Source organism: Ornithorhynchus anatinus, chromosome 9, assembly GCF_004115215.2.
Source record: "Ornithorhynchus anatinus isolate Pmale09 chromosome 9, mOrnAna1.pri.v4, whole genome shotgun sequence".
Lineage (NCBI taxonomy): Eukaryota > Metazoa > Chordata > Mammalia > Monotremata > Ornithorhynchidae > Ornithorhynchus > Ornithorhynchus anatinus.
In genome coordinates, this window is record NC_041736.1 from 45,009,728 (window position 1) to 45,023,555 (window position 13,828).

Genomic DNA, 13,828 nt, shown 5'->3' on the forward strand with positions numbered 1-13,828 from the left:
TAACTGGGTAAACTTTGTCATAGGATCTTAAGGAAGCAAAAAACTTGGTGAATGAAAAAAACACCAGATCAGGCATTGAAGATATTAAATAGAATGTATTTTTTATGTATAGATCCTCTGACTTTCACTTGACCACTCTGGGATCTCAGTTGGTGAGTTGGTTCAGAATGAAGTCTTCCAGTTAAGTGCTGAACTTTAGCAATGCACTTTAGAGTTATGGGGCTCAGGCACGGGAACACGGGGAACATCGGTCTACACCAGAGAAGGGCAATATCTGTGCTTAACTCTCTGGATGATAAGTGGGCACTGATCCTGAGAGTGTGCCCAGGGAATGTGGGCCTCTGACATCAGCTCTTTTTTCTTTCTCCCTGAGGTCCCTTTCTTATGGCAAGAGACTCTTAAGAGAGCTCAGTATTAAGACTACGGCATTTGAAAACTCCAGTGCCAGAGGAAACTAAGTGGGTATACTCTAACCCTCTTTACCAACCCCCTGTTGTTCCTTTGTTGGTGATATGCTTATAAATCTCAAATGAGAATAAAAGTTCTACTCCTCTGAGGCAGAGTCTGATATATTGAAGCATTAGAAGTTGTTTGATAGGTAATGAAAATGGTTCTTGGAAGTGTTGCGTTGTCAAATACAAATTGAGATGCGGTCAATAGTCCCTCACCCACACATGGCTATTTAGTTCAGATAAAAAATGGAAAATTAACAGAAAAAGGGGAAACTAAATGCTGCCTCCAAATTACTCACAAAAATTGTAAATCGGATAAAGCGATAAAAGGGACTGCTCAGTCATATGGAGACATTTCCCAGGAAACAAAGGCAGTATGGCTTACGTCGGACAGACGCTAGGCATCAAATGAAGATGGAAATGAGAGCAAGTGTCCCTCCCAGCATAACTATAGAAATTCTTACCCCAGAGGCTACCTGCCTAGGCAGGTAATCCAAGGAAGTGACTTCTGGGAAGTGTAGTCTCTGAAGGATGTTTAATTATTTCCAGTTCCAGTTTAGGAGCAGGAAATTCTCTTTGCCTGCTGGGAACTGCTAACTCTGAGGGATGTCTAGTTATTTCCAATTCCAGTTTTGGTCCAAGAAGTGATCTTTTCCTTCTGGGAAATGTGGCCTCCTTAGAGAAGATTCATTATTCCTATTCCTCTTCCCCTCATATTCTTAGCTCTGCCTCCATAAGAGTTTTTTTTTGCAAGAAAACACAGTGCAGCACCCCTTATTTGCTAAGAGCTGCTGTATGCCAAGTACTATAAAGCAAAAACAATTCCTGGAAAACACACAAACAGTTCAAACACCACACATTTACTGGTTAGTTCACATTTCACCCACAACTTCTCTTGCTTTGCAGCAGAAATACACAATATGCATAGCCACAATACCACAATTCTTTGCTTTTTTATGTTTTCTTTTGATTTTCTTTTTTTCTAAACCACTCACATGCAAATTCCCCTTGGTATTTATGAATTGAATTTGATATTAAAATAAATATCTCTGGTGTAAGAATCAGGGATATAGAAACGGATTTTCTGTAGGACTGCTCTCCATAAGGTGACACCATATCTTGGCTGTTGTAAATCAGGCATTCAGGTGGTCTATAAAGCCTGGGCCTCAATTCTAAGGGCACAGCTGATTTCTGAGGTGGGTTAAGGCAGACTCTAATGATGAAACAAACCCTTAGTTGAAGTTTAAGTAATGGAAATATATTTTAAATAGTAGGCAAGGGGCAACCTAATAATATCTAAACTAAGTCCCTAATTTTTAATGGTTAGGGAATGGTGATTTCATTTACTTTATTGCCAGTGTACCTACCCCCTTGGAGAAGAGGCAACTGGAAAAAAGCTTTAAAGCTTCAAAGTTCAATGTGCTAAACATTTTGCCTACAAGAGTTATAGCGTTCTACCACACAGGAGCGTGAGGGATTCAAAGTAGTCAGTTCACAGGAGAATCATTGGTTTCCTCTTTCACAGATGGAGACGGGTGGGAGACATGGAGCGAGATGAGATGGGTTTCTGACTAGATTTTGAAATCAGATTTACCGCATTTGGTTATCTTAGGCTTTTTCCCCAATCAGGTGGGTTTTGGAGGGTTGTGGGTAGGGCAGTAGTGTCAGGAGGAGAGTAGATGGCTCTGGAATCAGATGGGCAGTTCAGAGGACATCTAGGAGCTATATTGATAATCCACAATGTGATTAATTGCTTAAGTGATAATGACCTTTAAACTAATATCATCTTAAATGAGATGAATCAGTCTTAAAACAATTTAACAGCTCATAGTAACTAGGAATCCCTTAGACCCTGGCTTCATTTCAGAGGTTGGTCCAGTGAACACTTGTTTTATAATGCCAGGAGTTATTTTATTTTAACCAATATAGTATTATAATGTTCATGACTAATGCCCACATTACTATACTGTGTATAAACCAGATCAACCTGGGAAATAAATAAAATAATATAAATCCCCCTCTGCTACAGTCTTCCCATTTATCCCCTCTATTCCTGGATCTTTTCCACTCCCCCCTCTGATGCATTTCCCAGTTATCTCGATTACCTCCCACTTCTTTTTAAAAGTATAGTCACTTGCTCCTTTTCCTGCAAGTCCTGGGCCAGTGGGGCCACAAGGTACACAAGCAACAGCAGCATGAAGCCTCCACAACCATCAGATGTAGGAAACTGGGCTATAGATGATCTGGGTAGAACCCAGTGAGGGTCCTACCACTTTCCTTTACTGTTGATCCCCTGTGCCGTGTCTTCAGTTTTGTTTTTGTTTTTTTGTTTGTTTCCATCTTTTCCTATTTGCCTGTCGCCAAACCCATCCTCCTAATATTTTTTAGACTTTAAATCTCTTGGGAACCAGGGCTCTGGTCTAATTCTCATCTGGGTATTTTTTTACTAGAGCTTACTAAAATGCTCTGCATACAGCGAGCGATCAATAAGTGGTGTTACTACTGGTAGAGTTTGGAATTTAAACTAGGACTTCATCAATGCTTTATCCTTTAGGAGAAGCTACTTCTATGTATTTCTGTGAGACCCAAATGAATTATGAACTTGAAATGTGAACTTTGCTTTAGTTTTCATCTCGATGTCAATGGCAAATATTTGCTGACTGATCTAAAGTACAGCATGAGTTCAGGAGTAAAGACCATGACCCTGGTTTATTGTACGTAGCAGGAATGGTAGGATTTATGACCATGCAGTAGCCCAATTTCTCAGCTGTGGTTGGATTCTGACCTCCAATAACTTCGTCTTCCCTCAGTGTTGCCTTTTTTAAAAATTCTGCTTTAGGATAACCGGTCTACTTATCCACAGAAAATAGTTGGAAATGTGCAGGAAAATGTGGCTTCCTGACTTTGGGCCAAAATGCATCTCCTTTCAGAGTGATCCCCTCTAGCCTGAAGCTTGTTGTGGGCAGGGAACTTGTCTACCAACTCTGTTATATTGTACTCTCCCAAGCACTTAGTTCAGTGCTCTGCACACAATAAGCACTCATTAAGTATGATTAATCCATAATTTTACTTAATGATATTAATGTCTGTAATCTCATCTAGAGTGTGAGCTTGCTGTGGGTAGGGAATGCATCTATCAACTCTGTTATATTACACTCTCCCAAGTGCTTAGTACAGCGCTCTGCACCCAGTAAGTGCTTAATAAATGTCTGATTTGAATGGATTGATCCAAGTTCTTAGTACAGTACTCTGCACACAGTAAGCACACAGTAAATACTATTTATGGGTTGATTAGAGAAACATCAAGTGAAAGAGTACATACCCAAAACAGCAGAAAAAAAAATCATAGACACCAGGGAAAAAGACTTGGTCTTGCATCGGTGGTGAATAGATTTGTGATATTACTCAACAGCAAAAGAAACAATGAGGTAATTCTAAAGTTAATCATACCTAGCACTGTGCACTCCAACACATTTCTTGATCCAAATTTGATTATGATTTCATTGTTTTGATATTGTTTTCCTTGAATTAGTTTAGCAATTCTTACTGTGTACATGTTAAGTATTTGGAAAACTGCAGCCCTGGGGGCGGTGAGGAGGAAGGTAGGGAGGGATCTAATCATCTTTGAGTTATCTGTGAGTTTGCAAGTGATCTTCACTACTTTAAACGGAAAGTATCTCCTTTTTCCATCGACACCTCACTCAGAAATGGCTGGTAGAATTTATTCAGCCCATTCAAAATGAGTCCACCTTTGAGGAGAACTCAAATATGGAAAGTTAAGCCAGAAAGAACATTCTGAGTGAATGAAAAGAGGTGGTCTGCTGTGGGAGATGGCATGGAACAGTGTTAGCTAAAAACGTCTGTTCCATAAACACCATAAATAAATGGATGTGGGTAATACAATCAATTCTAAATGAAATAAAAATGATTTTATGTTAAGGTAAGCTGTTGCCAAAAAGAACTACCCTTCTTTGGGGGGAATATAGCTCTAACCTAGATTTCAATGCGAGCTCTCAAACCCAGGCTCCTAATAAGCTACTCTGTCAACAGAGCTCTTTCTACCAGTCTAAAAGCCAATTTGGCAATATGTGTGCTGGAAGCTGTGTTATAAGGTAGAGTTTTAAAAGCCCACTGCAAATATAACATTTTGCATATTTCTTAAGTCATTAAGTTTTTTTTTTTAAAAAAAAAACTAGAAAAGGACCAGGCCGAGGAGGCCCTCTGTTGGTGAATTGTTTTATTAAGCACTTGAGGAACAGAATGTAGGTCAGCGTAATTTCAATGTATCAGGGAGTGGGAAAAAAAGAATAAGTATAAATGAACTAAGGAGTTCATGACAGTTTCAATCTAAGCTTCCATTTTCTTTTTCTGCTTTCTAGTGAAATGCATGAACTATACTCAAATATAATGGTGGTTCATTCGTCCTTTACACTCAATTTGATTTCAAATTTTCCCAGTTGACAAGCATGCTTTAGATACACCTATACATTTTCTCTCACCATGATGCTCTTTCCTCTACACCATGATGCTTCTCTATAATCGAAGTATATGTGGTGCATATATATAATCAGAGACTCAACACTTTTTTCTATTTATGAATACCCGAGGCTTTAGTCTATCCATTAATTTTCCACGTGGGCCTTATATCTTTGGAACCATCACTTGTCAATTCACTAGTTGCTATGCCGACTGATGCCCTCAGTACAATGAAAGTGGAATGTACTGTCATTAGAAACAAGAACTAGAAAAATTGACTTAATTGTTCCTCTCCATATGACGTTGTCGATAGAATTAGGGAAAAGAAGAATTGTACCACGTCTACCAATTCAGTCAGATTATACCCTCCCAAGTGATTAGTACAGTGTTCTGCACAGTAAATGCTCAATAAATACATTGGTATCAAGCTTTATACTTGAAGTACATAAAGCACTCTAAGTGTGTCCCATTTTTAATCAATAAAGCTTAGTTATTTCATGAAAACGTCCATAATAAATTGGCATAATTGGCATAATTATATTTCAATCAGTTATACAAAAATTTGTTCCCTAGGTGTAAAAAGAAAATGAAATAGGGTTATCTGTAAAAATATTCCTTGTGAAGCAATGTGGACTAGTGGAAAGAACATGGGCCTGGAATTCAAAGTACCCAAGTTCTAATCCAGACTCTGCCATTTGCCTACTGTGTGACTTTGGGTAAGTCACTTAACTTTTCCGGGACTCAGTTTCCTCATCTGTAAATTGGAGATTCTCCTGTCCACCCTGTGATCCCCATGTGGGGAAGGAGTGGTATAGGAACTGATTATGTGTATATACACCCCAGAACTTAATATAGTGCACGGTACATAGTAAATGCTAAAAATTATTATTAATGCTAATTACCCTTCACATTCTGAGGGAATACAATGGAGATTAGAAGATGTGAGCTCTGTTTGGCAAAATCTCATACCTCATATTTGTGATAAAACCAATCCTTTAAATGGACCACATAATCATTGTTATGATTAAGGAACACTTTCCATCATGAACTATTGATCAGTTTGTAAGATTTTGGTAATGATAAAGAAAATGTTTGTTGCTAAAGATAATTAGTTAATGCTCAGAATTTGTGGACAGAGTTGCATCTTTTATGGGTAGAAAGGAAGCTTGTTTCCTATATTACAGATACTAATAATGCTTTAAATTTGGAACAGAACTCAGGATCACTGTGACATCAAGCTGATACTTTTTGGTAAATTAGGCAGATGTACAGAGGCTTAATAAAATAATCTAAAAACATTATTATCAAATATTGGCTGAAGCAAGAGTACACATTTAAAAACACTGATGCCTCTGTAGCTACTGTAGTGGGAGGGGTGAATGCTGGTGAGAGAGGACAATTTTAAAGAAATGCTGATGAATCAGTGATATTTGTAGAGCACTTACTGTGCACAGAACACTGTACTAAGTGCTTGGGAAGGTATAATGAAGTTTCTAGGCACGATCCCTATCCATAAGGAGTTTATACTCACCTTTTAAGAACTCACAGATTTCTTGTTGAAAATTCTTAAGAATGCGGAGATTTTCCTGGGTTTTAAGAAAAGAAAGATGACCCAGAATTCACTATTTTACCAAACAAAAAAGTTAAGATGGAAGGCCAGGAAATTTCCCACATTTTTCACACCTGTTCTTATTGAGTTCTTTCAAAAGATGATCTTTGATTTTGTATGAACTTATGGGTCACTAAAATAATAATGATAATAATGATGGTATTTGTTAAGCGATTACTATGTCAAAGAAGCCTTGGATGATGATACTTGTTTTTATATGTTGTTAGTAAAGCAATTACTATGTGACAGGCACGGCGCTGGGGAACATACAAGAAAATCAGTTTGGACACAGTCCCTGTCCCACATAGGTCACAGTTTTAAACCCCATTTTACAGTTGAGGTAACGGAAGCACAGAGAAGTTAAGTGACTTGCCCAAAGTCACACGGGAGACAACGGGGCCAGGACTAGAACCCTGGTCCTCTGACTTCCAGGCCTGCGCTCTTTCCTCTAGGCCATACTGATTCACTTTAAGTTTGGTGTACTAAGCTCACTTTTATTTCTAATCTCGTTCAGTCATAAATATGTGGTTTATGATGATGATGGCATTTGTGAAGTGCTATGTGCCAAGCACTGTTCTCAGCGCTGGATTATGAGATATGAAGGGGGATAAACTTCATGTTGCTCAACTGTGCAACCCCCAATATCCATTGGAAAGGAAAATGAACTCTCTCTGAAGGCTTGTGAAATGGGCACGGTTTTATACATTTTAAGAAGGAACATAGTGCATCTCATAATAAATAATAATAATAATTGGGTCATTTGTTATGCACTTACTAGGTGCCAAGCACATACTAAGTACTTGGGTAAATGCGAGATAATCAGGTCAAAGAGAATCTTTGTCCTACTTCGGGCTCACAGTTTAAAAGGGAGGGAGAATAGGTATGGAATCCCATTTTAGACATGAGGAAACTGAGGTATAAGGAAGCGAAGAGAAACAGCGTGGCCTAGAGGATAGAGCACGGACTTGGGAGTCGGAAGGACGTGGGTTCTAATCCCGGGTATGCCGCCGTCTGTTGTGTGACGGTGGCCAAGTCATTTAACGTCTCTATGCCTCAGTTATTTCATCTGTAAAATGGGGATTGATACTGTGAGCCCCAGGTGAGACTTGGGCTGTGCCCAATTTGATTAGCTTGTATCTACCCCAGAGGTTAATAGAGTATCTGGCACACGGTGAGCACTTAACAAATGCCATATAAACAAACAAAAAAAGTCACATAGGCAAATGGACGAGTCAGGATTAGAACTAATTGTCTTTCCACTAGACCATGCTCCTTCAGGTTATACATCCGTGCATGTTGAATAAATCACAGCCTGAGAAGACTAACTTCACCACGGCCTTGCAGCAGAGCTCCGCGCTGTTGCCGGTGCCTAAATACTGTCATTTCAGGAGAGCGCCGTTTCAGCTTTGAACCCCAGCATCAAAGAAACATTGATCTTATTCCTGTAGCTCTGATTTCTTTGAAGCAAATGACTTTGTGCTGCAGATTAAAGTGCAGACATCCATCAAGAAGCAGATCTGGCAACCACTCTCCAGAGCCAGACCAAAGCTGAGCTTTTCAGACCTCAGTGACGACTGTGCCATGGGGCCGGCCAAAGACGAAGCCGTCGAGGACTGTCTCCTCCCTCCCGGATCCCAGGAGGCCGAGACAGCAACAGTGGGAGCTTCTGAGCTTTGGTAACTTTACCCCGCCAAGGTTCCCACTGTCGGGATGAGGAGAGGAAGGAGCTGAGATTCAGTTTTGGAGTTCGTGCTCCTGTCTGTTTGAGAAGGCATTGTTTTACATTAAGGCTACACGAACACTGACTTCAAAAGAAAATCTCAGAAGTGCCAAGATCTGGTCATGACAGCCAGAACGGACCGAATAAATGAGCTTACTGTGTTTCCCTAATGCCGGCAGGCACTGCTCGCTATCTGTCGAGGTAGCAGGCTTCCCTCTGCCTTCCCTCACTCAGGATGAGCTAATGGAGCGACGCAGCTCACCAGGGACTGGCAACTTTTGAAGTTGCCGTGAGGCAGAGAGGGGAGTTGTCAGGGAGAACAGAGTTTGGGCATGGGCAGTCTCCAGAGAAGCAGCGTGGCCTAGTGGTAGAGCACGGGCCTGGGAGTCAGAAGGATCTGAGTTCCAATCCTAGCTCCGCCACTTGTCTGCTGTGTGATGCTGGGCAAGTCATTTGACTTCTCTGTGCCTTAATTACCTCATCTATCAAATGGGAATTAAGACTGTGAGCTCCATGTGGGACAGGGACTATGTCCAACTCAATTTGCTTGTATCCACCCCAGAGCTTAGCACAGTGCATAGTAAGAACTTAACAAATACCACAATTATTATTATTATTATTATTATTAGGTGGACAGCTTTGACTGCCATTTGGCAGCTCCTCTTTCTTCCATCACTTCTGGTTTCTGTTCTGCCCACCTCGCTCTCCCAGGTCTATGACCAGTGCTTCCTGAGCCAGGCATCCCCCTCTGAATCCACCTGAAGAGCCCCAACCATCTGAGAGAATTCAGGTGAGATGGGGAGAGAGGATTTGGAAGAGCAGAAGCAGTAGCAAGGAAGAAGTTGCTATGCCATGTTGGAAGCTGCAGAAAGCCCTGTAGTCCCTGGACTAGCAGTGGCTCAAGAAATCCTTGCCAGAGGCTGATTTGCTTGACTGATTCACCCTCCAGGCTCAGGCAGAGGGATACCCACGTTGGCTGTGCCCTTTCTTGGTACTGCACAACTCTCCTGTTCAATGTATCGTGGGGGAGGGGAACAGAAAGCCAAAATGAGAAAGGAGGTGAAACTTGCAACGGACAGAAGAGGGAACAGGAAAACAGCCTTTAATGCACTGTTAGAAGCAGAAGGCTCAAGGAAATAGCAACACCCTTATCTATCTAATGGCTGAATAGTCAGTCATGCCTTCCTACTGTACGGAACTTTCCCAAGCACTAGCTGCATAATAAGTGCCCAGGAAGTACTTTTTTTAAGACGGTATTTGTTAAATGCTTAATATGTGCCAGGTATGGTTCTAATCACTAGAGTATACACAAGATAATTGGGTTGGACGCAATCCCTAGCCCACAGAGGGCTCACAGTGTTACTCCCCATTTTGCAGGTGAGAGAACTGGAGCACCGAGAAGTGAAGTGACTTACCCAAGGTCACACAGCACACTAGTGGAATAGCTGGGATTAGAACCCATGCCCTTTGACTCCCGTGCCCATGCTCTTTTCACTAGGCCATGCTGATGGATCAACTGATCAGTCAAGAAGTTCTTTCTTTTGTCTAACCAAATGTTCCCTTTTGGCAAATGGAGCCCACTTACCAAGAGTTTGTGATTCTATTCAAGGCCAGGGAGGATAGAAGGAAGGTTCTAGAAAGGAAAGGACTTGGTATAGGAAAGGCAATGAAACAAAGACAGTGAGACCGTTGTTGGGTAGAGATCGACTCTATCTGTTGCCTATCTGTACTTTCCAAGTGCTTAGTACAGTGCTCTGCACACAGTAAGCGCTCAATAAATACGATTGAATGAATGAATGAATGAACTCCTGGGTTCTAGGCCAGGCTCGGCCACAGTTTCACAGTGCAGCTTTAAGGAAGTCATTTTCTTCCCTCGATGACTAGATTCACTGTCTCTAAAGTGAAGACATCGCTATTCCACAGTGGAGGAGAAGCACTTTACAAATATAAAGTGCCCGAGAGATACTTAGCCAGCCTATGGGGGTATTTTGGAGACCAAGTTGAACAAGGTACTGACATACTCCGACCCGCAATAATTGTCTTTACAGAGAGGGGCGTCTTACCTTGTGTGGTTCCGTCTAGTCCCATGAGACATTTCATTGCCCTGATGATTTGCTCTGCTATAGGTGGGCACATGGATGTGGCATACACAGCACTGTGCGAGTGAGTTCGTAAGTAATCCACGAGTTCCTTAGAGAAGGGGAAAAAATGAAATCAACTTCAGTTTTTGCAAAAGAACATGGAATCTTCTCTTCCAAGGCCAAGGTGACAGAAAAAGATGCCTGAACCCGGTGTTGGGGAGCTTTAGTGGGACTTGAACATCCATTTGCCTCGCTTCTCTTTTTGTTCAAACACTTTCTAGCCTGCTGAGAGATCATCTCTTTCCCTGTGAAGATGGCACTGCTTATAATGAGGCTACATCCTTTCCCTGACATGTCAACTTGGCAACTGTGAACATGAGAATGTGAGTGAGTTGGGGCAGATATATTGAAGACATGATCCCTTATAGCCTGATGGAGCAATTGGGCAGAAACCTCTTCTTGCCAGTTGCAGGCCTTGAAACTCTTGACGGGGCCTGGGTTCATCTAATCCCGGCTCTCCCATTCACCTGTTATGTGACGTTGGGCAAGGAAGAGAAACAACTGGAGTTGTCCAGGGCCAGAGCTCATTATCCAGCAGGGAGGAATTGACCCTCCATCTTAGACATCAAGACTGAGAGACTTAGAGGTAAGGATTGGACAGTTGGTGTTGATGGGAAACTGAAGCGATTTGGGTTTCTAGCAGGTGCCTCTTGGACAGGATTAACAAGCTCATGACAACTCTGTACTCTGCGTCTTGCCTGTGTGACTTTGGACAAGTCACCTAAGTTTTTGCTGCCTCAGTCTCCTCATCTGTAAAAATGGAGAAAATACCTATTCTCCCTCCTAGTTAGACTAGGAAAAACATGTGTATCCAACCTGATTATCTTGTGCCTAACCAAGCGTTTAGTACAGTGTTTGGCACGTGGCAAGTGTTTAACAAATACTGCAATTATTTTTTTTCTTGCTTTTCCACCTCTTAGTTTAAGAGCCCATATGGGAGCGAGGCTGTATCCAATCTGATGATCTGTATCTATCCCGGGGGTCTCAGCAGAGTTCTCTGGTAGGGAAGAAGCATTCAGTACCTTTATTACCAATGTTGATGTTCCGTTAGGATAACTTTATTGGATTAAGAAGAGAGCTTAAAAATTCCCTGTGATCACTTCAAAGCAAGGCTTATTGAAAGTATAAAACACCCTGTAGTTCAGGTTTCTGATACATGGTCAGAATTAACCAACCCACAGGAAGTAAGAAAGCAGGTTTCTGCTACTGAGATGAAGTGGAGGACAGAAGAGGGTGGAGGAGATCCAGGACCCGTGCCTCACCAGAATTGGGTTAGGGAAAGAAATTTAATATGAAACAAAATTCTTCCAGTAAACAAGTGTCCAAAAATTCATTCAGTCATATTTATTGAGCACTTACTGTGTGCAGAGCACTATACCCAAAGCTTGGATGAAACTAATCTGAGGAAATGCTCAAGAAGCCAGGAAGAGAAATTAAAACATGCTGTGGGGTGGCAATAGAATAATAATTATGGTTTTAATTAAGCCCTTACTATATGCCAAGCACTGTACTAAGCACTGTGGTAGGTACAAAATAAGCGGTTAGGGTCCAGCCGCTGGCCCACATGAGATTCACTATCTAGGGGAGGGAGGAATGATATTGAATTTTCATTTTACAGACGAGGAAATGGAGGCACAGATAAATTAATCATATTTATTGAGTGCTTACTGTGTGTAGAGCACTGGACTAAGTGCTTGGGAGAGTACAATAAAGCAGAGTTGGTAGACATGTTCCCTGCTCTGGAGAGAGCTTACATAGACTGTACGGGGGAAGACAGACATTAAATCACTTATGGATATAAGTGGCTGGCCCAAGGTTATATCAATCAGTGGCATTTATTGTACACTACTGTGTGTGGAGCAAGTGCTTGGGACATAGCAATATAACAGAGATGACAGACATGTTCCCTACTCACAAGGTGCTTATATAGCAGGTACCATTTCAAATTTTCCTAGGTTTATAAGCATGACACAACCAGAGTAGCTGATGGCAGAAGGTAACCCCAGCTCGAAGAATTCAGTACCAGGGGACATGTGGTTTGAAATTTTGGGGGGAAAATGTTATTCATTCAATAGTATTTATTGAGCGCTTACTATGTGCAGAGCACTGTACTAAGCGCTTGGAATGTACAAATCGGTAATAGATAGAGACAGTTCCTGCCCTTTGACGGGCTTACGGTCTAATTAGGGGAGACAGACAGACAAGAACAATGGCAATAAATAGAATCAAGGGGAAGAACATCTCATTAAAACAATAGCAAATAAATAGAATCAGGGTGATGTACATCTCATTAACAAAATAAATAGGGTAAAGGTTATCAGTTGCCTGGAGATATACTTATTTTTGTTCTGGCCTAGTTGTACTCAAGACGTGGGCTGAAGGACCCACACATATTTGCTGGGCTGGATCAGAAGTGAACAAATCGGAGTGAACAAGCATGGGAGGACACCTAAGGGTCTCTGATTTCCCTTTCTCTTTCCTTTCCAGACACCCTGAGGTGGGTGCCAGCAGCCGATAACGGGTTTTACAGCCCAAACCTGTGTTGCATCTTTGCACAGAGAGACCTTTAGGTCTAGTTGCCGAGAAGTTTCAGCAAGCATTTTAAAGTTCAAAATCCTGATTATTTTTCTCCTGGAGTTCAAGGTCAGAAATGGACTTGCTTGAGGAATTCAGACAAGAGGGTTGTTTGAATAAACATTTTAGTGCCCATTTCATGACCCCCATTTACTTCAAAGGGCTGTTAAGCATAGCCATATCAAAGAACCAGAGCTGGTGGAGGCCTGAGTCACGAAGCCCTTTGGAATGAGTGCAAATCCTCACCAGGCAGACTCTGACTTGGAGTTGATCAGGGGTTCCTGCAGCATTCCTCGATCTCCTCTTCTCTGCTCTCCTCCTGAGAGCTAGCCTCATGGTGTTGGGACCCCGAGTGCTACTTGTGTTTGGTTTGTTTATCTTTCTCTGGGTACCAAATTCTGAAAATTCGAATAGTGCTGCATACTTGAAAACACTTAAAGATTTTAAACAAAACTCTCCAGTGCTCCCTGAAAACCGGGACTCCAGAATTTGGGGTCAACAGAGTTTACAAAATCTGTGACACGTTTGGACAAGTGGATAAACCAAACAAGTCTCATCAGCTGGTCCTTCCTCTAAACAAGCCATTCATAATGGCTGTCTTGAAAGGTTGGAGGATTTCATAATAGAGCTGCTTATAGCCAGATGGTCAAATATGAAATTAGGGTGACCGAGTTGCAATAATATATTATTATATAGAAATAATATATTAGCAAATAACAGGGAGGAAGGAAGGGCACCCTTTAATATGTAGCACAACAATGGTTTTTCAGTCTCCTAAGAGGCATAAATACTGAGTATGTACATACTGCAATTTTAATGACATAATATTCTGTTCTATTATTAATATTATCAGTTA

The 13,828-nt window shown here is 41.4% G+C and overlaps 1 protein-coding gene across 2 annotated transcripts in view; it reads right to left on the minus strand.

Moving 5' to 3' along the window:
- SPTLC3 (serine palmitoyltransferase long chain base subunit 3) overlaps positions 1–13,828 on the minus strand; it is a 98,024-nt gene that overhangs the window by 20,579 nt on the left and 63,617 nt on the right. For both annotated transcript variants that reach the window (XM_039913180.1, XM_029071631.2), the window contains one exon: positions 10,321–10,447. In XM_039913180.1, coding sequence (XP_039769114.1) covers positions 10,321–10,447 — 127 coding nt within the window. The remainder of the gene's footprint in view (positions 1–10,320; positions 10,448–13,828) is intronic.